This window comes from Pangasianodon hypophthalmus, chromosome 15 (genome assembly GCF_027358585.1).
Source record: "Pangasianodon hypophthalmus isolate fPanHyp1 chromosome 15, fPanHyp1.pri, whole genome shotgun sequence".
In the NCBI taxonomy this organism is placed as follows: domain Eukaryota; kingdom Metazoa; phylum Chordata; class Actinopteri; order Siluriformes; family Pangasiidae; genus Pangasianodon; species Pangasianodon hypophthalmus.
In genome coordinates this window covers 14,191,828-14,217,090 of record NC_069724.1, presented here as the reverse complement: position 1 = coordinate 14,217,090, position 25,263 = coordinate 14,191,828, and the positions used below count along the sequence as shown (strand labels likewise).

Below are 25,263 nucleotides of genomic sequence, written 5' to 3'. Positions count from 1 at the left end.
TGAGCTGCACATTCACAGACATGCTACAATTGTTGCCTAAGCAATCACAGGAAAGCAGAGCCACAACTTTAGGCAAAGGGATTGAAGACCGTTTTTGTAGTTTAACTCATGCTGGAATTCTCTGACTGTAGGAGGAAAGGTCTAGATGAACAAAGCAGGGTAGCAGGGTGGCATTGCTGCCTTTGGTCGTGATTGCTACTGCTCTGACCTAAAATGTTTTTCTTCTTGCAATTTAAAAAGATCTAAGGTTTTTTTTTTTTCTCATCAGTCTGGGCCTTTTTTCTTAACCCCACTTTGGGCACGTTTAGACAGATCTCAATATCATGTGAGTCAAATTTGGTGAAGATTGGACAAAATTTGAAGGAGTAGCAGAAATGGCAATTAAATGTAAGCATTTTTTTTAGCATGTTATTGTTACTTATGACCAGTAGGTGATCATGGCACGAAATCTGTTGCAAAGCCTCAGGTCATGGTCCTGAAGATGAATTATAATTATAATTATAATTATAATTAATTATATTTACTATAATTTGTATAATTAATTACAAATTACAAACATTTAAATGGAAACATAAATTAGTATATTAACTAAAGCCAATTTAAGATGCATAATCTGACATTTGAAACTTGTATATATGCTGTAGTTCACTGATTAAATGGACACTCACCTTAGACACAAGATCAATGTTAAATCTGCGCCCCTCCTTCAGTAGCTTAGCATACGTTATTTTCTTTTTCACCTCTAATGCTTGCTCTGGGCTTCTTATTGGCTGCTGATCTTTTTTGCCTTCCTCTGATTGGCAGGGGTCTTGGTTCTTAGATGTTTGCTCATTCTCCTCTAGATTCTGTGGGTCTTGTGTACAAGCATTGAAAGAACCTGTGTCTTGGGCTTCTGTACGGCAGCCATTCATCTCCTCAGCTGCTTTGGGCAAGCTGTTCACGTCATCCTCAGACTCCTCGCTACAGGTGACAGAACACATAGCTACACAATCAAATTCCAAGTTGAAATGAAGTGTCAACAGAAATAAATTTATTTATGATCATCTGAATCTCAATGAAACTGCATTTCATTGGCTCCGTACTTGTACTCTTCACAATGACAATAAAATTGAATCTAATCTAATCTAATATAGTGTAATTTCGTTATATCAACCATTTAACACATTTAGCACTTAAATTCCTGTGTCAAGTTTCAAGTCTACAATCTTAGAGGATTTTGTTCTGAAGCAAGTCGTTTATAAATCTATACACTAGAAACACTGCTTTTATGACAGACATGATTGAACCAAATTAATTAAACTTTTTAAAAGGTTTAACAGAACACCATATTAAGTGCACTGACAGGCTAATAATGTTGAAGTAAAGTGAATCTATTTGATCAGTCCCCATGAAATGGGTTGAGAGCCATGATCTGATTCCGTATTTTCAAGGATTCGAAACAGCGAGTCAAGAGTGCCAGTGTGTTGAAATGCTTGAATTATTTACACAATAGCCAATAACGTTTGAGATATTCCACACCCTGCCGAATCTAAACCGACTTAGCTAACTAGCTAAATAATGGAGAACAGCAAAAAGTTTAGAGAGAGCCTGTATTTCAACAGTGAAGGATTTCTCACTGCCACCTTTACCCACATCAAAGTTAATGAGGACGATATTCTAGACAACGAGATGCCATGTGTTTTTGCTACACATTTGAACTGAGATTGACCGTCATAGGCACTAATGGTCATGAAGAGCCTTGTGGTCATTACAAAGAAGCATCTAACACGTTGAATGGTAGGTATAATGATGCCACATAACAGTGGACTTCCACAAATTCCACCCTTTTCCAAATGAATAAATGCTCGCCATGGGAAAGTTGGAACAGGGAATATTATTGAAGAAGACATAGCCAAAAATGCACTGAAAAACCATTTTTGCTGCTAACAAGCTGCTACTGTAGTGCAGTATATTCTGGAGAGCATTTAATTGGATGAACACAAGACCAGCACAGGATGATTCATCAAAAAATTTTAATAGTTTTCTTGGAGATGATGAACAACAAAATTAAAACAAGAACTTTATAAAATTAAAATTGGAAAGCCTTTTCAAAACCTTCATTTATACGCTTTTATCTTTGTAACTCCAAGATGCAACATGATATATGAAATGTTTTTTTAAGCCTGTATATAAGAAGTTTTAAATTCATTAACAATATCTGTTCAGCAATGATCGGAGAATGTAGTGTGAAGAGACAAAAATCTGGTGGTATATACTATAATTTAGCACTGACAAATATAAAATGAGTACACATTTTTTTAATTATCATCTTCTAATACAGTTGAGGTCAAAAGTTTACATACCCCTTTCAGAATCTGCAAAATGTTAATTATTTTACCAAAATAAGAGGGATCATTCAAAATGCATGTTGTTTATTTAGTGCTGACCTGAATAAGATATTTCACATAAAAGATGTTTACATATAGTCCACAAGAGAAAATAATAGTTGAATTTATAAAGATGACCCCGTTCAAAAGTTTACATCCACTTGATTCTTAATACTGTGTTGTTACCTGAATGATCCATAGCTGTGTTTTTTTGTTTAGTGATAGTTGTTCATGAGTCCCTTGTTTGTCCTGAACAGTTAAACTGCCTGCTGTTCTTCAGAAAAATCCTTCAGGTCCCACAAATTCTTTGGTTTTCCAGCATTTTTTGTGTATTTGAACCCTTTCCAACAATGACTATATTATTTTGAGATCCATCTTTTCACACTGAGGACAACTGAGGGACTCATATGCAACTATTACAGAAGGTTCAAACGCTCACTGATGCTCCAGAAGGAAAAACCATGAATTAAGAGCCGGGGGTGAAAACTTTTGAACAGAATGGAGATGTGTACATTTTTCTTATTTTGCCTAAATATCATATTTTTTCCATTTAGTACTGCCCTTCAGAGGCTACAGAAGATAGTTACATGTTTCCCAGAAGACAAAATAAGTTAAATTTACCCTGATCTTCAAATTCAAAAAGTTTTCACCCCCCGGCTCTTAATGCATGGTTTTTCCTTCTTGCAGATTTTGAAAGGGGGATGTAAACTTTCCACCTCAACTGTATTTATTACAATTTATTTGCTGGCCAGTGGGCCTTTCCTTGTAAGTATAGTTTAGGGCATATATAACTATATTTAAAACTACTAAATGAATAATTAAGGGAAAAAAGGTTCTCTTACAAACATTTGTTTCAGAAGCAATATCCCCTTAAGCTAACGAAGACTGACTGGCAGATGTGATGTGTACCTCACAAAGGCTGGAAATCCCTGCTGCCTAATAATCCTCAGCACAATGTCATTTAGTCAGTCTAAAACCTACAGGAAATTAGGCATGGTGTGAAATTTGCGCACCTTGGCTGGGTAGACTGTGCCAGGGCGATTGACAGCAGTTCCCCGTTAGGGAGACACGGAGGGTGGGGAGGGCTCGCAGGTGGTGTGTGGCATGTCGCTTGTCAGCTGGTGAATCTGCCACCCACTCCTAACCATTGCACCCCTTTCTTTAATCAAGGTCCCCTTCAAAACAGAGTGCACACTGCTTTGTGTTAATTCTAGCAGACTGTGCAATGAGATACAAGGAAACAATGCCTCTTTGCAACATCTCAGCATGTAGCATTGTGGAGGCACTCTTCCCAGTTCTCCCCTAAGTCAGCGCCCCAAAAGAGACCCTGATGGACCAGGGCTTTTATGTCAGGGTTCTCCCCATTCTAATTACGGGTGCAAGCCTCTTAGATGTCATTAGGGGAAATTAAATGGAGGAACCTTCTAACAGCAAAAAAGAAATTCACTACATTCTGGACTTGAGAGCAAAACTCCACATCCTAAGCCATCTAACACAGAAGAACTTGCACCAGGACCGAGAGCAACAGTCCTGGCTGTACGACAGGGTAACTCAGCTATGGGAATTCGCACCAGAAGATAACGTACTTGTTTTAGTACCCACAACGAGCTCCAAATTACTTACATAGTGGCAAGGGCCATTTGAGGTCACACAGTGAAAAAGAGAAGTCAACAATGAGGTCAGGCAAATGGGTATAGGCGATGCACTTCAAATGTACCACTTCAATCTCCCGAAACTGTGGAGAGAGCCAGTTCCTGTGGCTCTGTTGACTGTGGTTCCTGGGAGGGAGGAGCTGGGACCAGATTCACCCTGGTTTCCTGTGGAGACCACCTATTATCTTCCCAGAGAGAACTGGTTGCCAGGTTGCAAGGGAAATTTTCCAACGTGTTTTCACCTCTAGCTGGTTGCACAGACATCATAGAGCACCACATCGAGACTCCTCCAGGTTTGGCTGTACGCAGCTGCCCCTTCCAGTTACCCGAACACAAAAAAATGTGGTTTAGAATGAATATGGGATTAATTTAGGAGTCCTACAGCAATTGGAGCAGCCCCATGGTCTTGGGCACCAAGGCCAACGGGTCAGTCCATTTTTGTGCGGTGTCTAAATTTGATGCATACCAAATGCCCCGAGTTGATGAACTGCTCAATGGGTTAGCCACAGCTTGCTTTTATTCTACGCTGGATTTAACCAAGCAGTACTGGCAGATTCTCTTGACTCCAATATCCACTCTGTTGGGGTTACATCAATTTGTCTCCCTTCCATTTGGTTTGTTTGGAGCCCCAGCAACGTTCCAACATCTCATGGACAGAATATTCTGCTTGTGTAGTGCATATGTGTCTGCTTATTTAGATGATATAATCATTTATAGAAATGACTGGCAGCAGCATTTACATCTTAGAGCTGTCCTGAGGTGTATCACAGTCCACCCTCCATGCGAAAAAAAGGTGTGTTTAATAGATGATGATGTGCTGATGGTTATAAGGCAGGAGAGAATCCTGCCCAGCATAATGGAATATTGCTTCTGTGGATACAGCACAGTGGGGCATGTCCCATAGTGAGAAACCTCATCCATGCTATCAGAGAACCAGGGTTACGGTTGCAACCTAAACATTTACTATTACATAAATACAATGCGTGAAAATAAAAGATAAAATATGTGCCATTTTGTTTGTTTTACAATTTGTAGAAAATCTCTTTTTAGTGGTATATATAAAATAGTAATTCAATACATAAACCAATGAATTTTTCTCTCTCATGAATGATTACAAAACCATTCTCACTTACAAGCTAGTACTAGACTCCTGTTGTCAAAAACAAAAATTTAAGTTCTTGTAGTTAATACAAGAAAAATACGTATATGATCACACACAAGGCTCGTTTCAGAGATACTGTCACTAATGATACACTGATAATTCAAATAAAGAGTTTTAATACATTATAATTCATTCAGGAGTTATGACACAGAAGATATGGTATGAAAGTGTCCACAACTGCGTTTGTAAGGCGCTAAGGGTTGAAGAAAAAAAATAATGGTCAGGACATGACAAAAATTAAGAGACAGAAAAACAATACCTGGTATAAGAGAATACTTCCAGATTGGAGATGGAGGAGTCTACAGAGCTGAGAAAAACAACTTCCTCATCATCCTCAATTTGATCGTTCCATCCCTGTTCTGACTTGCTGCTTGGAGTTTCTTGCTGAGCCTAAAGTCAACAAACCAAAACAGCATCAGCTGCTTATCAAAACCTCAAAACTAACCTGAAACATCAAAACTACATGAACACCACGTCTCTGCAGAAGGAAGGAATAAAAACCTTGTACTCCTCAATCCATGACAGCAGGCCATTGAATGTAAAGCTGGCCCAGTTTCCAGCATAGTAGTTTCTCCTGTAATACATGAAAGACATTTGTGGTCAGATTTGACAGGGAATGTGGGAAAGGTGTTGAATAATGTACATGCACTGAGGACAATAAAATTCAGTAATGCTGAGAATATTTCTGCAGGGCAGAAAATACTGTGGCCAAGATTTACTAAAGGTTTGCATGTGAAAAACATACAAGCTAACACACACAAAACATGCAAGCTGATCTACTAATAGGAATAAGATAACTGTGTTTTTCATATAAGCAAATCAGCACGAGCAAAAAAAAAAAAAAAAAAAAAAAAAAAAAAAAAAAAAAAAAACTTCCTTTCATGAATAGTTAGTTTGGGGTCGTTTCAATATAAATCAATTTCTTTTGCCCCTACAGTCTGAAAACGAGTCAGGGCATGGCAATCGCATGTGAAAATTAATATGACTGATGGCCCAATATTACATTTCCAGAAGCCCATTTTCCTGCCATTTGAAGACTAAAAATTTATTTAATCACTGTTTAATCAAGGTTAATTAAGGTTTCTCGACATTATGACTGCACCTCAAAACTACTTAAAAATGTTTTTAAAGTTGGTTTGTGAAAAGGTTTCACACGTATCTTGTAAACAGAACACGGTCATGTCCACACTATTTTGCATTCGTGTTGTATTTCAATGTTTTTAAAGACATCTCATCACTTTCAATCATTGCTTTTTACTTGAGTTTTAGTTTTGCTCTTAATGAGATTTCTTTAAGATCTGAACTCAGTTAAAAATTAGAATTAGCACACCTATCAACAATTAGCACACAAAAAAACTTATTTTAACATTGTTGCCACCACCTTCTTTGCATGTGTAGCAAGTAATAATTCTTATTTGTAAATGCCCTACAACATATACTAAAAGTAAATGTGCAGTTTTATCAGAATCAGAATCAGTTTATTGGCAGGTACAGTAAAGGACACTTTACAGTACTAGGAATTTGTCTTGATGTCAGGTGCAGACACAGAAACAAAGATATAAAGTCAAAGGGGATACAGAGATAAAGAATACAAAAATGTGACACAATAACAAGGGTAAAATAAATACAGAAGTGCAAGAGTCCATGGTGCAAGAGGAACATGCTATATATAAATACGAAATATGTAAACAGCAGACAAGATAGAATAAAATAAATTAATAATAGAAATAGTTATGTACAGAAAAAGTGAGTGTACATGGGAGGTAGAAAAAATATTGCAGCTTCAGAGGGGAGAGTGACTGTCAGTAGGTTGGACTGTTCAGCAGGCTGACTGCAGCGGGGAAGAAACTGTTCTTGTGGCGTGAGTTCCTGGTCCTGGTGGACCGGAGCCTCTTGCCAGAGGGTAGGGACTGGAAGAGTACATGTCCAGGGTGAGAGGGGACGGCTGCAATCCTGGCTGCACATCTCCAGGTCCTGGAGACATACAAGTCCTGAGGTGAATGGAAACTGCAGCTGATCACCTTCTCAGCGGAGTGGATGACGCGCTGCAGCTTGGCCTTGTCCCTGGCCGTGGTAGCAGCAAACCAAACTGTGATGGAGGAAGTGAGAATTGATTCGATGATGGCAGTGTAGAAATTGACCATCATCCTCACAGGGAGGTGGAACTTCTTCAGCTTCTGCAAGAAGTACAGCCTCTGCTGAGCCTTCTTGGTGAAGGAGCTGATGTTCTGCTCCCACTTGAGCTTCTGGGTGATGGTGGTTCCCAGCAAGTGGAAGGACTCGACAGAGGTCACCGGAGTGTCACAGAGGATGATGGGTGGGACGGGGGCTGGGTCCTTCCTGAAATCCACTATCATCTCCGCTGTCTTGAGAGCGTTGAGCTCCAGGTTGTTCATGCTGCACCATGACACCAGACGCTCCATCTCACTTCTGTAGGCCGACTCGTCTCCATCAGAGATGAGGGTGGTGTCATCTGCGAACTTCAGGAGTTTGACAGACTGGTGTCCAGATGTGCAGCTGTTAGTTAGTATACAGGGAGAATAAAAGAGGAGAGAGGACACAGCCTTGGGGGGATCCAGTGCTGATGGTCTGTCTGTCAAGAAGTCTGTGATCCACCTGCACAATGAGTCCTGCACGTTCAGGTGGGAGAGCTTGTCTCAGAGCAGAGACAGGATGATAGTGTTGAAGGCAGAGCTGAAGTCCACAAACATTATCCTGGCATAGGATCCTGGGGAGTCCAGATGCTGGAGGATGAAGCGGAGGGGCATTTTTACAGCGTCGTCTACAGATCTGTTGGCTCTGTACGCAAACTGCATGGGATCCAGAAGAGGGTCTGTAATGTTCTTGAGGTGGGACAAGACGAGGTGCTCAAAAGACTTCATGACCACAGAAGTCAGGGCAACGGGTCTGTAATCATTAAGTCCTGTGATCCTCGCCTTTTTAGGGACTGGAATAATCGCTGAAGTTTTAAAACAGGCTGGCACATGGCAGGTCTCCAGTGAGGTGTTAAAAATGTTAGTGAACACCGGAGACAGCTGGTTGGCACAGTGCTTCAGGGTGGAGGGGGAGACAGAGTCCGGGCCCCTGGCTTTGTGGGGGTTCAGCCATTTAAACAGTCTATTCACTTCTTCCTCTTTGATGGAGAGAGGTGTGAGGGGTGGGGGAGAGGGCAACACTGAGGTGTGAGGCTGTGTGGGTGATCTAGGTGTAGCATTGGAGGAGGGGCTGCTGCAGATCAATGACTGGTGGGGTGGGTGGCGGATATCAGGTATGTGCCATTGTCTTCCAAAGTGGCAGTAAAAATCATTCAGGCTGTTGGCCAGGCGCAGGTCGTTCACAGAGTGGTGGGCTCTAGGCTTGTAGTTGGTGATTGCCTTAAGCCCTTTTCATTGGCTGTCATTGGCTGAGAGTTGCTGTTCCATTCTCTCACCGTGCTCTGATTTAGCTCTTCTCACCTCCTAGCGAAATCTGTACTTGGCCTCTTTGTATTGGTCTTTGTCCCCACTTCTGAATGCAGCCTCTTTCTCTGACCTCAGCTGTCTGAATTTAGCTGTGAACCAGGGTTTATCATTGTTATAACTCACCCTGGTGCGTGATGGAATGACGCTGTCCTCACAGAGGTTAATGTAGGACGTCACAGTGTCCGTATACTCGTCCAGACTATTGGTGGCAGACCTCAAAACTTCCCAGTTTATATAGTCCAGACACTCCTGCAGTTCCCCCACAGCCTTGGTGGTCGGGGGCAGTAGTGGCCTAATGGATAGAGAGAGTCGGACTTGCAATCCAAAGGTGAACCTGAAGGTCGTGGGTTCGAGTCTCAGGTCCGGCAGGGATTGTAGGTGAGGGGAGTGAATGACCAGCGCTCTCTTCCACCCTCAATACCACGACTGAGGTGAGACCCTTGAGCAAGGCACCGAACCCCCAACTGCTCCCCGGGCGCCGCAGCAAAAAAGGCTGCCCACGGCTCCGGGTGTGTGTTCACTACTGTGTGTGTGCACTTGGATGGGTTAAATGCAGAGCACAAATTCCGAGTATGGGTCACCATACTTGGCCACAAGTCACTTCACTTTTTTGATGTTTGCAGAGTTTTAATTTCTGCCTGTATGTCAGAATCAAGTGCACCATGATGTGGTCTGACTGACCCAGTGCAGCGTGAAGGACAGCACGATAAGCACCGCTGATGGTGGTGTAGCAGTGGTCCAGTACCTTCCACTCTCTGGTTGGGCACTTAATGAACTGTTTGCATTTGGGGAGTTCGTAGGAGAGATTACCTTTGTTAAAGTCTCCTAGGACAATAACCAAGGCGTCCGGGTTTGTCCGTTCCACACACAGTATCTCGTCAGCCAGTGCACGCTGCGCCTCACGCACATCACCATGCGGCGGGATGTTAACACCGACGAGAATGAATGAGGAGAACTCATGGGGCAAGTAGAAAGGTTTTCAGTTAATGATGAAGGCCTCCAGATCTGGGGAACAGTGCTGAGACAGATTCCAGATTCCACCTCCTTTTGTTTTGCTGGAAAGCTCCATGTGTCTGTCCGCTCTGTAGAGTTGAAATCGACTCAGCTGTAGCGCAGAGTCCAGTATAAGATCACACAGCCACGATTCCGTGAAGCAAAAAACACAGGACGTAGAAAAGTCTGTTTTCATTCATCAGCAGTGTCATCTCATCCATTTTGTTGCAAAGTGAGGGCACGTTAGAGAGGAATATCCCGGGAAGCACGGTGCGTAATCCGCGCCGGCGGAGACGCACAAGCACACCTCTTCTGCGAAGCCTCACTTTATTATGAGCGACCTTGATCAAAATAGCCAGTAAATCCACGGTAGAAGCCAGAAAAGTCGGAAAAAGGTCCACAGGGGTAGTAGCTCTGATGTTCACGAGCTCTTCCGTGAAGTAGGAGCCACCAGAGCTGTGACAGAAAACTGAATTAAAACACAAAAAGAGACATAGTAGAGCGCACCAAAACACTGAGGCAGCCATCCGCGGCACCATCATCGTGGTGGTCCATGATGCACGCACGATGCATGCACGATTGATGATTATCAATTTGCACAAGCAAATAAGCAATCTTAGTAAATCTCGGCCTGAGAGGAAAAAAAAATACCCAGTCCCTTTCATGTTCCAAAAAATATCACATATGTCCAAATAATACCAAATATAATACCACAATGTCCCAAAAGCCTGTTTACAACAAATGGATTTATTGTTTTACTCTGAAGAAAAACCTACAAACTACTGTGGACATCATACGTTCAGTTTAGGATTATAAGAAAAATCATTACATAATGCCTAAAACAGACATGAAATCAATTAAAAAAGTCATTAGGATGTTTCAGAAAAACTGAACTAAACTTAATTGAAGTTGTAATTTGATTTCTAATATACCCCCAAAACTGATATGGGCAGCGTGAAACACCTGGATAAACAGGAATATTACAGCCTTTCTTAAGGGGTGAGGCAGCACCACCCACCACGGTCACCTCGGAGGCAGGCATGGGACTTCCCCCTTGTGCTAAGGACTCTCCTTATGGGCCTATGCATGATGCTGATTTTGAATGGGTGTATCTGATAAATGCCTTTTTGCTAGCAATGACTTCAGCTAAAGAATCAGCTCCAACTCTCAAACCTTATTCAGAGATGCGCCAGTCCTTGGAATCTGTGCTGCTGCATGGTTTTCACCATAAACCTACTCCACATTTTACAAAGTTAGCATCACCCATCTCAGTGGCAGGGGTGTGAAGGTTATCTCTGAGCACGTTTCAGGGCAGTCCAAAGCTGAGTCCTGTTTCTTTGGGCCTCATTTATCAATCTTTCAGTAGTTGCGTTTAAATGTTTGCTTAAGCCAAACCGAACTCAAAATTTCCATCAAATTTACAGAAGTTTCGGAAATGCTGATTTTCTTCATATTAACTTGCATATGATGATAAATGGGAATCACCCATAAATTACTGGACGTGTGCATAGCACAGCAAATATGCATTTAGTGATGCCCCCAAAACGCCGTAAAAGGGAAAGCTCACAGGGCAAATAAGCAAAATCATTACTTAAAAACCAGGCAGAAATGGAGGTATATTGGACTCACATTTACAAGAATAAAACAAGACAAACTCTCCACCACCACCACCAAGTCTAGTTCTTCTTGTTATTAATTTGTATGCCAGAAATACCCTTACAATATACTTGAGACGGGAACAGGAAGAAAAACTATTTCAGACATTTAACTTTTCTGTGACACTTATCCTGTTTGTATCAATTCCAGAATCAAATCAGTTCATCTACTGGCTACAACGATAGTTGCATATAAATCCTACAAACATTCAATTACTTGTTCCTGAGATATCAGGCTAATGAGAAACTCAGAAGGATGCATGGACAGACGGACAACCCAAAAACAATGTCTCCACCACTGAGTGGAGGGGCATAAAATTATATTATTTATTTACAGAAATATTGTAGATTTCCATCTATTGTGTGTGTGTGTATATACATATACACACACACACACATATACATACATACATACATACACACACACACCGATCAGCCATAACATTATGACCACCTGCCTAATATTGTGTTGGTCCCCCTTTTGCTGCACTGGATCCCTGAAGGTGTGCTGTGGTATCTGGCACAAAGACGTTAACAGCAGATCCTTTAAGTTCTGTAAGTTGCGAGGTGGGGCCTCCATGGATCGGACTTGATGGCTAGCACACCCCACAGACGTTCGATTGGTTACCTCACATGTTAGATGTGAGATCTGGGGAATTTGGAGGCCAAGTTAACACCTTGAACTCTTTCTCATGCTCCTCGAACCATTCCTGAACAATTTTTACAGTGTGGCAGGGCGCATTATCCTGCCGAAAGAGGTCACTTCAATTAGGGAATACCGTTGCCATGAAGGGGTGTACCTGGTCTGCAACAATGTTAAAGTTTCCAAAGTTTCCCAGCAGAACATTGCCCAGAGCATCACACTGCCTCTGCCAGCTTGCGTCCTTCCCATAGTGCATGCTGGTGCCATCTCTTCCCCAGGTAAACGATGCACACACACTCGGCCTTCCACATGATGTAAAAGAAAATGTGATTTATCGGACCAGGCCACCTTCTTCCATTGCTCTGTGGTCCAGTTCTAATGCTTACCTGTCCATTGTAGGCAATTTTGGCAGTGGACAGAGGTCAGCATGGGCGCTCTGACAGGTCTGTGGCTACACAGTCCCATACGCAGCAAGCTGTGATGCACTGTGTGTTCTGACACCTTTCTACCATAGCCAGCTTTAACTTTTCAGCAATTTGTGCTACTGCTCTTCTGTGGGATCAGACCAGACAGACTAGCCTTCCCTCCAAACGCACATCAGTCAGAGTTGGGCGCCCATGACCCTGTCGCTAGTTCACTGGTTGTCCTTCCTTGGACCACTTTTGGTAGGTACTAACCACTGCATACTGGGAACACCCCACAAAGCCTGCCCTGAGATGCTCTGACCCAGTCATCTAGCCATCACAATTTGGCCGTTGTCAAAGTCTCTCTAATCCTTACGCTTGCCCATTTCTCCTGTTTCCAATACATCAACTTCGAGAACCGACTGGTCACTTGCTGTCTAATATATCTCAACCCTTGACAGGTGCTATTGTAACGAGATAATCAATATTATTTACTTCACCTGTCAGTGGTCATAATGTTATGGCTGATCGGTGTATATTTATGTGTGTGTGTGTGTGTGTGTGTGTATATACAGTCAGGTCCGGAAGTATTTGGACAATGGCGGAGTTTTTGTGAATTTGTTCTCAAAACTCAAATTCTGAGTTTCCTCCTTGGAGATGCTTTGCCAGGCCTTCACTGCAGCCACCTTCATCTGCTGCTTGTTTGTGGGTCTTTCCACCTTCAGTCTTGTCTTCAGTAACTGAAAAGCATGCTCTATTAAGTTGAGATCAGGTCACTGACTTGGCCATTGAAAAATATTCCATTTCTTTGCCTTCAAAAAGTCTTGAGTTGCTTTTGCAGTATGTTTAGGGTCATTATCCACCTGCCCTGTGAAGCGGCGTCCTATCAGTTTTGTAGCATTTGGCTTAATGTGAGCAGAGAGTATAGCCCTATACACCTCAGAATTCATCTCGCTACTTCTGTCAGCAGTCACATCATCAATAAACACCAGTGAGCCCGTTCCATTGGCAGCCATACATGCCCATGCAATAACACTGCATCCACCATGTTTGACACATGATGTGGTATACTTTGGATCATGAGCTGTTCCTTTCTTTCGCCATACTTTTCTCTTCCAATCATTCTGGTGCGAGTTAATCTTGGATTCATCAGTCCAAAGAATCTTATTCCAGAACATGGGAGGCTTTTTTAGATGTTTTCTGGCAAAGTCTAATCTGGCTTTCCTGTTCTTGAATGCAAACCAGTGGTTTGCACCTTGTTGTAAACCCTCTGTATTTACATTCATGAAGGTGTCTCTTGATTGTAGATTTTGACAACGATACACCTGCCTTCTCCTGAGTATTCTTGACTTCTTTTGATGTGGTGAAGGGTTTTTTTTTCACCAAGGAAAGGATTCTGTGATCATCCACTTTAGTTGCCTTCCAGGCCTTTCGATGTTGTTGAGCTAACCCGTGCTTTCTTTCTTTTTAAGAATGTACCCAACTGTGGATTTGGCCAAACTTAAAGTTTTTGCTAACTCTCTTACAGATTTATGTTGTTTTTTCAGCCTAATGATGGCCTCCTTCACTTGCACTGAGATCTCCTTGGACTTCATTTTGGTAGCTCCAGTCAAACAGCTGCCAAATGCCAACTCAATACCTGATATCAACTCCAGACCTTTTATCTGCTTCATTTGTCTTGAAGTAACGAGGGAATGGACCACACCTGGTCAGTTAACTTCTTATCAGTCAATTGTCCAAATACCTTTGAGCCCCTGAAAATGGAGGTACTATGTTGAAAATGGCTGTAAATCCTGAATGGTAAATGCCATATTTTTGTGAAACCTCTTAAAATAAAGCTGAAAGTCTACACTTCGATCACATCTTGATTGTTTTACTTCAAATTCATTGTGGTGGTATATAAAGGCAAAATCACAAAAACTCTTTCACTGTCCGAATACTTCTGGACCTGACTAAATAAATATACATACATACATACGTATATATATATATATATATATATATGTATATATATATGTGTGTGTGTGTGTGTGTGCATGTGTGTATATGTACCCGGACCTGAAGAGGGCGATATTGCAACACGTCAGCCATACCCCCGAACAGCACCAACAGCGTTTCAACACCCGTTCGCCTTTGCCCAGCAGCTGCGAGACACCTGCTGCAGACAGCTACTGGCAGAGGGGTGCGCCGCCGAAGAAGTAGTCGACCTCATGGTGCTGGAGCAGCTCGTTGCCCGACTATCGGAGGGGATGGCGGAATGGGTCCAGTCGCTAGATGAGGCGGTCTAGCTGGAAGAGGACCACTTATCGGAGTATCTGTGGGCAGACAAGCCCCTTCCTTCTCTATTTTGCTCTTGTACATCCCCTCCTCCTCCTAACCCTCCCTCCGTTCTGTCCCTGCACCACAAAAACCAGCTCCCCAGTCCCGGGGTTTCCCTATCCCTCTCTCCTCACCTCTCATTCGAATTGTTGTATGCGCACAAGACTCATGGCATCTTAGACATCATTAGGGAAAATTGGGAGGAGGGACCTTCTAATAGCAAGAATGAAATTCAATACGTTCTTGACCTGAGAGCAAAACTCCACACATTGGGACAAATAACACAGGAGAATTTGCTACATGCACTAAACTGTCAAACCCGGCTGTATAACAGGGGTACCTGACTACGGGAATTCACACCGGGAGATAAAGTGCTTATTTTGCTACCCATGTCAAGCTCTAAATTACTCGCAAAGTGGCAAGGATCCACATGAGGTCACATGGCAGGTTGAAGAAGTTAACTATGAGGACAAGCCAACAGACAGGGGCAATGCACTTCAAATATACCACCTCAATCTCCTGAAACCATGGAGAGAGACAGTTCGTGTGGCTCTGGCGATGGTCATTCCCAAGAGGGAGCTGGAACCAGAGGTATGTCTAGAAAGTGTGGTCCAATTCACCCCAGTCCCCTCTTCACCCGGTGGAGACCACCTCTCACCATCCCAGAGAGGACAGGTTGCTAGGTTGCAGGAGGAATTTTCTGACGTGTTTTCGCCTCTACCCGATCGCACTTACCACACAGAACATCACATTGAGACTCCTCCAGGTGTGGTTGTACACAGTCATCCATACCGGTTGGCTGAACACAAAAAAGTGTGGTTCAGGAGGAACTCAAGGCTATGCTTGACACGAAAGTAATCGAGGAGTTCCACAGTGACTGGAGCAGCCGAGCGGCTTTTGTGCCAAAGCTGATGGATGGGTCCATAAAATTTAGATGCACATCCGATGCCTCACATTGATGAACTACTCGATCGATTAGGCGCAGCTCACTTTTATTTGACACTGGATTTAACCATGGAGTATTGGCAGATTCCCTTGACTCCAATATCTTGGAGAAAAAAATGTCTTTTTCCTCTCCATTTGGGTTACACAAGTTTGTCACACTTCCGTTTGGGTTGTTTGGAGCCCCAGCAATGTTTCAACGACTCATGTACAGAATCCACCACCCTCACAATGCCTCACGATTGAGAAGGAGTGTCTGGCCATCAAGTGGGCAGTCTTCACATTACGATACTACCTACTGGGGCGCCCTTTCACATGAAGGATGCCAATTGTGTATATGTAAATAAACAGCATAACTATCAGTGTGCTGTGATCACTGGTTATGCTGTTAAATATGCCAAAATATGGAGGTAAAAATATGTTTTACAGACACATGATGAGGGGCTAACGTGCAGTAACCGCATCCAAATTCAAATTCTATTGATCACACACACAACCATACACTGTATGATGTGCAGTGAAATGCCTTTTATGACTGTCTGTGATATAAAAATAGACGTTACATAAACCAGAATTTACTCGTATACAAGTAGAAAAGGAAAAATATAAAAATATAATATACAGTGGGTAGAGAAAAGAATCACCCCCCTTCAAAATGAGCACATTTTGTTGCTTTGCAGCCTGAAATGAAGACAGACACAATTTTTGTTTTATCCAGCTGTATTTACTCAGCGCAACTTATAACATCCAAGTGAAAGATATAACAGCAACAGGTCAGAAAAAATTTTTTAAAAATTTTAAAAAACAGAATTACTGAGTTGGATAAAGGATCACCTCCTTGTGTCAGTATTTTGTTGAACTACCTTTTGCTTTAATTACAGCCTTTAGTATGTTGATATACGTCTCTACCAACTTTGCACATCTAGACTTTGCAATATTTTCTCACTCTTCAAGTTCATTTAAATTTGATGGTGACCATTGGTGAACTGCAGTCTTCAAGTCATTCCACAGATTTTCAATGGCGTTTAAGTCTGAGCTCTGACTAGGCCATGCAAGGACATTCACCTTTTTCTCCTTCAACCACTGTGTGGTCAATTTTGCTGTGTGCTTTGGGTCATTGTCATGTTGGAAGGTGAACCTTCTTCCCATTGACAACTTTCTGGCAGAGGGCAACAAAATGTGATTATTTTGAAGGGGGGTGATTCTTTTCTATACCCACTGTAAAGGATATAAAAGATAGATGGCAGCAATAGTATGGACTATATTTGGAATAAAGCAGACATGTGCAGCTATATGTGCAATACAATGCTGTGCAACTTCGGGCTTGGATAGTAGCAGTAAAATTGCCAAAATATGTGATAAATATTTATAAAGGAGGGGTAATACTGGTATATAAACAGTTTTGGTTTGGTTTTGTGCAAAAACTAATACAAAGTATAGTCCTAGGTGTTTTCCTGGTTGAGGGCCCTAATGGCCTGTGGGAAGAAGCTCCTTCTAATTCTCTTTCTGTTGGCCTTCAGAGTGCAGAAGTGCTTCCCTTATCGCAAAAGAGAGAAGAATCCATTGTTCGGATGGCTGATGTCCTTCAATATATTCCTGTCCTTGGATCTGCACTGCTTACTGTAGACAGACTGCAGGTCAAAGAGCTTAGTGTAGATGGTGCACCCAGCTGATGGCACCACCCTCTGGAGAGCCCGCCTATCCTGCTTGGTGCTGTTCCCAAACCAGGCTGTGATGCTTCCTGTCAGGATGCTCTCAATGGTGCAGGTGTAAAAGTTCCTTAGCAACTTAGAGGGCAGTTTAAAGTCCCTTTAGAGACTAAGGTGGTAAAGACGCTGAGGGGTGCTCTTCACCAAGGGTGTTAATGTAGCAGGACCATAACAGGCCCTGCGTGATGTGAACACCAAAATACCAGAAACTGTCCACTCTCTTCACTGGGGCCCCGTTGATTTTGAAGGGGTGGTAACTCCTGTCCTGCTTCGTGCTGAAGAATTATCAAATGCTTTGTCTTGCTGATGTACAGGAGGAGGTTGTTCTCCTGGCACCACTTAGGCCTTCTAATTATCAGAGATCAGGCTTACCACAACAGTGTCGTCAGCAAACTTGACGATGGTGGTAGAGTTGGAAGTGGGCACACAGTCATAAACAAACAATGAGTACAGCAGTGGGCTCAGGACACAACCCTGGGGGGGCTCCAGTGCTGATGGTGAGGGAGGGTGAGAAATGTCTGCTCATCCATACTGCTTGTGGTCTGCCTGTCCGGAAGTTGGAGATCCACTGACACAGGGACGGCCTAAGTCCCAGGTCTTCCAATTTGGTGGTGAGTTTGGAGGGAATTACTGTGTTAAATGCTGAGCTGTAGTCAACTGCATTTTAACATAATTTCCCTTCCTGGTGTCCATATGTCTCAGGGCTGTGTGTAGGTGGTGTGTGATGGTGTCATCGGTTGAGCGATTGGGACGGTATGCGAATTGTAATGGGTCCAGGATGTCAGATAATGAAGAGGTGATTAAGTCTCTGACCAGCCTTTCATAGCACTTCATCAAAATTGAGGTCAGGGCTACTGGGTGATAGTCATTGAGTCAGGCATGCTGCGGTTTCTTTGGGACAGGAACAATAATGGACTGTTTAATGCATGTGGGAATTACCAACTGTGCCAGGGAGAGATTGAATATCTCTGTGAACACCAGTGCTTGCTGGTCAGCGCTGGCTCTAAGGACCCGACATGAGATGCCATCTGGTCCTGCTGCCTTCCTGGTGTTCAGTCTCTTGAAAGCCTTCCTAACGTTGTGCTCCAAGATGATGAGAGCAATTCCCACTCTGACACACTCCGCATGCACATTAGCACTGCTAATGCTTTTAGCACCGCTAGCACCATTAGCTGCAGCCACGAAGCGAGTGTAAAAAGTGATCAGCTCATCTGGCAGAGATGTGTCCACAGTCACCATTCTGGAAAATGGTGTTTTATAGTCCATTATTTTTCCCAGTCCCTGCCACAGGCTCCTAGAGCCACCCTGCTGGAACTGTGACTCTAGTTTCTTACTGTAACGCCGCTTTGCCTCCTTCAAAACTCTGCGCACATCGTAGGACACAGCCTTGTTCTCGTCCATGTTCCCGGTGGCAAGCCCTGCATTATAGGCAGTGGTGCGATACTTTAGAGCATCCCAGATGGTTTTATCCATCCACGGCTTCTGGTTGGGAAACATTTTGATGATAGTTTTGTGAACTGTATCATCTGCCAGTTTCCCAATAAATCCCAAAAACGCTTCTTTAAACACATTGATGTCATTAGAGCTACATCTGAACATGTCCCATCCTGCAAAGCGGCCATGCCCAACCTCCCTCTAAACCAGAGCTTGCTGTTTCAGCCTTTGTTTGGATCTAAGAATTAGGAAGATGGTGGCATGGTCTGATTTCCCAAACAGTGGATGAGACTGTGCATTGTAGCCATCCTCAAACGGAGTGTAGGAATGGCACAGTATCCTGGTAATGGGTCTGGTGTTGAGTGAGAGCCTCATGTAGTTCACATAAGGCAGTGTCCGTGGAATATAAATGTTACTGAATATAACTGAGGTAAAGTTAAACTGAGGAAGGTAGAAAGGGTGACATTTCATGGTCAAGAGATCAAGTTTGTGTGTGCAGGAGGAGTGTGTGAGAGGAACAATGCTTGCACTGCCGCAATAGCTGCTGTTTACAATCAGACACACTCCACATCCCCTTGACTTCCCTGACTCCACTGACCTGTCCATGTGGTAAACCGAGAAGAACTCGGCTGGCTGGATGGCTTGGTCCAGTACCACTAGTTTCAGCCATGTCACGGTGAAGCAGAGGAGACTGCAGTCCTGAAAGTCCCTCTGGAACTTAACCCTGGCGCTAAGGTCGTCAAACTTGTTCTCCGGAGACTGGATGTTGGCTAGCAGGATGCTAGGCAGGGGAGCACAGTTTGTGCTTGTCCTCAGCCTGTTCCTGACGTCAGCTTATTTCCCTTGGCTGCCTCTTCGGGTCGTGTCCTTTGTTCCTCCTCAGGATCTCACTTGGCCAGCATGGATCCAGCATTAAAAAGGTACTGGAAGAGTGTTCTGATGTATTTGGGAAAACGCTGGATTATGACATGCAGCACATTAGGGAGCATATGGTTCGTTGTAGGTCAAGGTTTATCTCTCTTTGAAATCCAAACAGACAAAACAGGATGTTTTTGTCAGCTCGGAAGTGTTGCACAGCATTACAAAATGATGATGTGTCAAATGGAACTGACTTATAAGCCAGCATTCATCCAGAAAAATCATACTGGTCTCTAAATATCATTCCCCTCCAAAGCACAGCATGCCCTAACTCTTCCAGTAATATCAGTTCGGCCATTCGCATTGCTCTGCTTACAGCTACCGTATGCACAGCCTGGCCTCCCTTTATATTGTGGCATTTTGTTTTTGCATTTATATTTGTGCATTTTGTTTACTAGATGTAATATGTTAGTATATGTCCAGTAGTTAGAAGAGCTACCTCGAGAATTTCAATGCCCCGTCATGTGTCAAGAGTGCAAACAACAAATAAAAGACTACGACTTTTATTGAATGACTGGTCTTACTCGGCTTGAAATAGATTTGGGCTAGCTTGTTGTCTTTGTTTTTTTAATATTTAAAATTTCTTAATACCATTAATATAAAACAATAGGTTTATTACATTTGCGTGCATTAAATATAAATAAGCAATTTAAACTTGACAGCATAAACTGTATATTAGCATGCAGTAACTCCCTTGCGAATTATATGATTTGAAGTCGATCAGTTGAAATTTAAATTAGTTAGTCTTCTTATGCATAAATTTACACACACTCAGGAGCACGAGTAGAATATGAAAATTCTTCTGAAATTACTAGATTTTCATGAATACCAAACTTTTTGTGTAAATGCACCTTCTTGTGTAAATGAACATTTTAGGAATAGATCTGTTCATATCCAGCTTGACAAATGAAGACTGATGTTGGTTTACATTATCCAGGTGTCTCACACCACATCTGGCTGTTTGGAAGGATGAAATATGATATACACACATAAATCCAATATAAAAAATTGCTTACATATTTAACTGTGGTTCTATAAAACCCAGATAACCACCAAGGTTTTTTGTCATTGGAAGCCTGTGCCAGCACTGCACAGAAAAGATGGCTATATGATGATAGTATTTATTGCATATTGTTTCATTCATGACTTTGTTGGACGATTTGGGCAGCATTCAATTCAATTTTATTTGTATAGTGCTTTTAACAATGGACATTGTCACAAAGCAGCTTTACAGAAATAAATGGATTCACAAAAATATATTGTAAATATTTATCACTGTGAATTTATCCCTAATGTGCAAGCCAGTGGCGACAGTGGCAAGGAAAAACTCCCCAAGATGATATTAGGAAGAAACCTTGAGAGGAACCAGGCTCAAAAGGGAACCCATCCTCATCTGGGTGCAATGGATAGTGCGATTATAAATAAATCCCTTCTATTATTGTGTACTATATGGACAAATAGTGCAATTGTGCAACCAATAAATTCATCACAGTTTTTGCAAGAAGTCCGGCTGGTTAAAATCTATCCACTGTCCACTGATGGAGTCGTGAGTACAAAGCTGCTCGTGGCAACTGCAGCCCCAAAGCCACTACAGTAATCGCAGTCCCAAGGCATTAGAGTACAGCTCCCCATATGTGATCCATGCCATCTCCACAGCCCCCAGGTGGCGCCATCCCCAGCAATCCAAACAGTTCTTCAGGCAGTCCATATGGGGCCACGCCCACCAGCAGCGAGCGAACTCAACTGATGAGAACTCCAACCAGAAGTAGGGCATCAGGATGGGTCAGGCAGCGAGGAGGAGTAGAAGGGGTCAGGATCACTGGCATCTCTGGCATGCTCATATACACAAAGAGGTATCCACGAATTCAGTTTCACACAGCCCCTGGCAGTTATCTTGGTTTATGGAACCACAGTTACATATGTATCTAGAGTTAAAATGCTGACTTACCTGTCTAAGTGCAGAACTCTCTGTCCCACTCGTGAGCATGCAGCAGCAATGACAGACTCAGTAAGGCCTGGAAATAAATGAAGACAGAATGCATTGTCACTGAGCATCATCAAATCTCCAGCACACTTTCCTTTCTGACAAGTCACAAAATGTGATGATTCACTTGATTTTTGCCTTATGTTGCCAGCATGCCAAAGCACAGGAAAAAGGCCAGAGAACTGTACAAAGTGCAAGGAAAAATATTTGCAGCATTAAACAATCGCATTATGATTAAATGAGTAATTTAAAAGAAATGTTCATATATCACAACGTAACTAATACAGATTTTCTTAGTAAATCAGTCATTCTCAATTACAGTCCCAGTACAGACCACTCATCTCACAAAGGACTTACAAATATCAAATACTTGTACTGATATTACAATTTCCTATCACGAAACTGCCTAAGCTCGCATGGCTCATGACAATATTGCAACATTGTACCTTCACCTGTGTTTTTAGGCAGAACTTAGAAAGTAGCATTGTATTTGAATGAAAACTGATCAAATTTGATAATACTAATGAATTTGCTTCTCAATTAGTTGCAATGTGTTATGAAGTGTAACTTGTGTATTAATATGAGTACTATTTCAATTTGCAATAATTTGTTTGTGGGCATGCGAGAAACAGTGGAAGTGTGATACACAAAGCTATGTATTGTCCTACTTTATACATTTTAGCTATATTGCACATTTATGGTCACTTTTATCCATTTTTACCTGGCCTATCGGAAACCATCTTTTGCTTTGGTCAAAAAACCAAAATAAATCGTCAGAACTTTTCCCGTCACAGTCTGCAATGAGCTGACAAAGACTCGATCAGGAGGGGGGTACAAAAAAAATTCTAAAACAGGAGATCAGAACACTGTGAAGGCAATCATCAACAAGTGGAGAAAATGGACCAGCACAGTGACATTACCAAGAACAGGATGTGCCTCCAAAATTTACAAAAGGACAAGACAAAAACTTACCAGGGAGCCTACCAAGATACCAACGGGAACATTATAGGTGCTGCAGGAATATCTGACAAGTACTGATTGCTCTCTGTGTATTACAACAATCTCTTGTATTCTTCACATGTCTGGGCTACGGGGCAGGGTGGCTAGGTGGAGGCCCTTTCTCACAAAAAACATCCAAGCCCAACTAAAACACCCCAAACCATGTGGCAAATGTGTTATGGTCTGATGAGACCAATTACAAAAAAGTATAATAATTCCATAATTCACCTCATAACACCTCATAAGTGTAAAGCATGCTGGTGGAGGGGTGATGATTTGGGCTTGTTTTGCAGCCACAGGACCTGGGAAACTTGCAGTCATTAGGAAAGTAACAAACTCCACCAGAATATTCCTGAGACAAATGTGAGGCCATCTGTCCAGCAGCTTAAGCTGGGCCAAAATTGGGTCATTCAACGTTACAAGGATCCCAAGCATACCAACAAATTGACATTTGAATGGCTAAAGAAGAAAAAATCAAGGTGTTGGAATGACCAAGTCAAAGTCCAGACCTCAAGCCCATTGAGATACTTTGAGGGGATCTTAGCTGTGCATAAATGAATGCCCTCAAAGAACTGAAGCAAAAGAGCATGCCAAAATTTCTCCAGAACAACGGGTTTACTTCAAATTATTGCTTCTAAAGATGGTTCTACATGTTACTGAATTATAATGTGCACTCATTTTTCCCACCTGGTTGCTGAATGTTGATTTACTTTTTGGGAAAAGTCACTACATATCTGTTTATACTACAGGTATACAGGTGTTCATGATGACTACGCAACTGTTATTTAAGCCCTGGTAAATAAAAATATAGAATTGATAGAGGGTGTATTTTCTTTTTCCCCCGAAGACTGTACACTGATCAGTCTTAACATTGAAACCACCTGCCTACCATTGTGTAGGCCCCCCTTGTCGCACAAAAACAGCTCTGACCCATCGAGGCATGGACTCCTCAAGACCTCTGAAGGTGTGCTTTGGTATCTGGCACCAAGATGTTAGTAGCAGATCCTTTAAGTTTAGGTAGGTGGTACATGTCAAAGTAGCATCCACATGAATGCCACGACCCAAAGTTTCCCAGCAGAACATTGCCCAGAGCATCACACTGCCTCTGCCGGCGTGTCTTCTTCCCATAGTGCATGCTGGTGCCATCTCTTCCCCGGGTAAGCGACGCACATGCATCTGACTGTTCACACGATGTAAAAGAAAATGTGATTCATCAGACCAGGCCACCTTCTTCCATTGCTCCCTGGTCCAGTTCTGATGCTCATGTGCCCATTATAGGTGCTTTTGGCAGTAAACAGAGGTCAGCATGGGCACTCTGACCAGTCTGCAGCTACGCAGTCCCATACGCAGCAAGCTACATACACTGTGTTTTCTGACACCTTTCTATCATAGCCAGCTTTAACTTTTTCAGAAATTTGTGCTACAATAGCTCTTCTGTGGGATCAGACCAGACAGGCTAGCCTTCCCTCCCCACGTGCATGGATGAGCCTTGGGTGCCCAAGACCCTGTCGCTATTTCACCGGTTGTCCTTCCCTGGACCACTTTTGGTAGGTACTAACCACTGCATACCGGGAACACCCCATAAGACCTGCCGTTTTGTAGATGCTCTGACGCGGTCGTCTAGCCATCACACTTTGACCCTTGTCAAAGTCGATCAGATCCTTATGCTTGCCCATTTTTTCAGCTTCTAAAACATCGACTTCAAGAATTGACTGTTCATGTGCTGCCTAATATATCCCACCCCTTGACAGGTGCCAACATAATGAGATAATAAATGTTATTCATTTCACCTGTCAGTAGTATTAATGTTATGGCTGATCAGTGTATATAAATATACAGCAGTATAAGTGTCCAATCTTATCTAAAGGCCAGTGTGGGACGGCACTTAAAGCATGTTTTTTCCTTCTGGAGCATCAGTGTGCGTTTGAACCTTCTGTAATAGTTGCATATGAGTCCCTCAGTTGTTCTCAGTGTGAAAAGATGGATCTCAAAATAATATAGTCATTGTTGGAAAAGGTTCAAATACACAAAAAATTTTGTAAAACCAAAGAATTTGTGGGACCTGAAGGATTTTTCTGAAGAACAGCAGGCAGTTTAACTGTTCAGGACAAACAAGGGACTCATGAACAACTATGACTAAACAAAAAAACACAGCTGTGGATCATTCAGGTAACAACACAGTATTAAGAATCAAGGGTATGTAAACTTTTGAACGGGGTCATTTTTATAAATTCAACTATTATTTTCTCTTGTGGACTATATGTAAACATCTTTTATGTGAAATATCTTATTCAGGTCAGCACTAAATAAACAATAACATGCATTTTGTATGATCCCTCCTATTTTGGTAAAATAATAAACATTTTGCAGATTCTGAAAGGGGTATGTAAACTTTTGACCTCAACTGTATATACACACACATAAAGTCATGTGAAAAAATTAGGACACCCCATTAAATATTCAGTTCTTTATTAAGAAATGTCAACATGTCAATTTCTGATCTTGTTTTAATTTGTACTTATAGATGAAAGTGATGTAACTGCATGTAAACTCATCTAAAATCACTTTGTTTTCACTTATTAAACAACAGAAATCAACAAAAATGAGTATTTCAACTGAGGA

The 25,263-nt window shown here is 42.2% G+C and overlaps 1 protein-coding gene across 2 annotated transcripts in view; it reads right to left on the bottom strand.

Annotated features, from left to right (window-relative positions):
- Nucleotides 1-25,263, bottom strand: part of chm (CHM Rab escort protein) — a 109,550-nt gene that overhangs the window by 52,305 nt on the left and 31,982 nt on the right. For both annotated transcript variants that reach the window (XM_026941031.3, XM_053240377.1), the window contains exons 2-5: nucleotides 21,607-21,673; nucleotides 5,682-5,754; nucleotides 5,440-5,570; nucleotides 669-960 (exon numbers count right to left, since the gene is read on the bottom strand). In XM_026941031.3, the coding sequence (XP_026796832.1) occupies nucleotides 669-960; nucleotides 5,440-5,570; nucleotides 5,682-5,754; nucleotides 21,607-21,673 (563 nt within the window). The remainder of the gene's footprint in view (nucleotides 1-668; nucleotides 961-5,439; nucleotides 5,571-5,681; nucleotides 5,755-21,606; nucleotides 21,674-25,263) is intronic.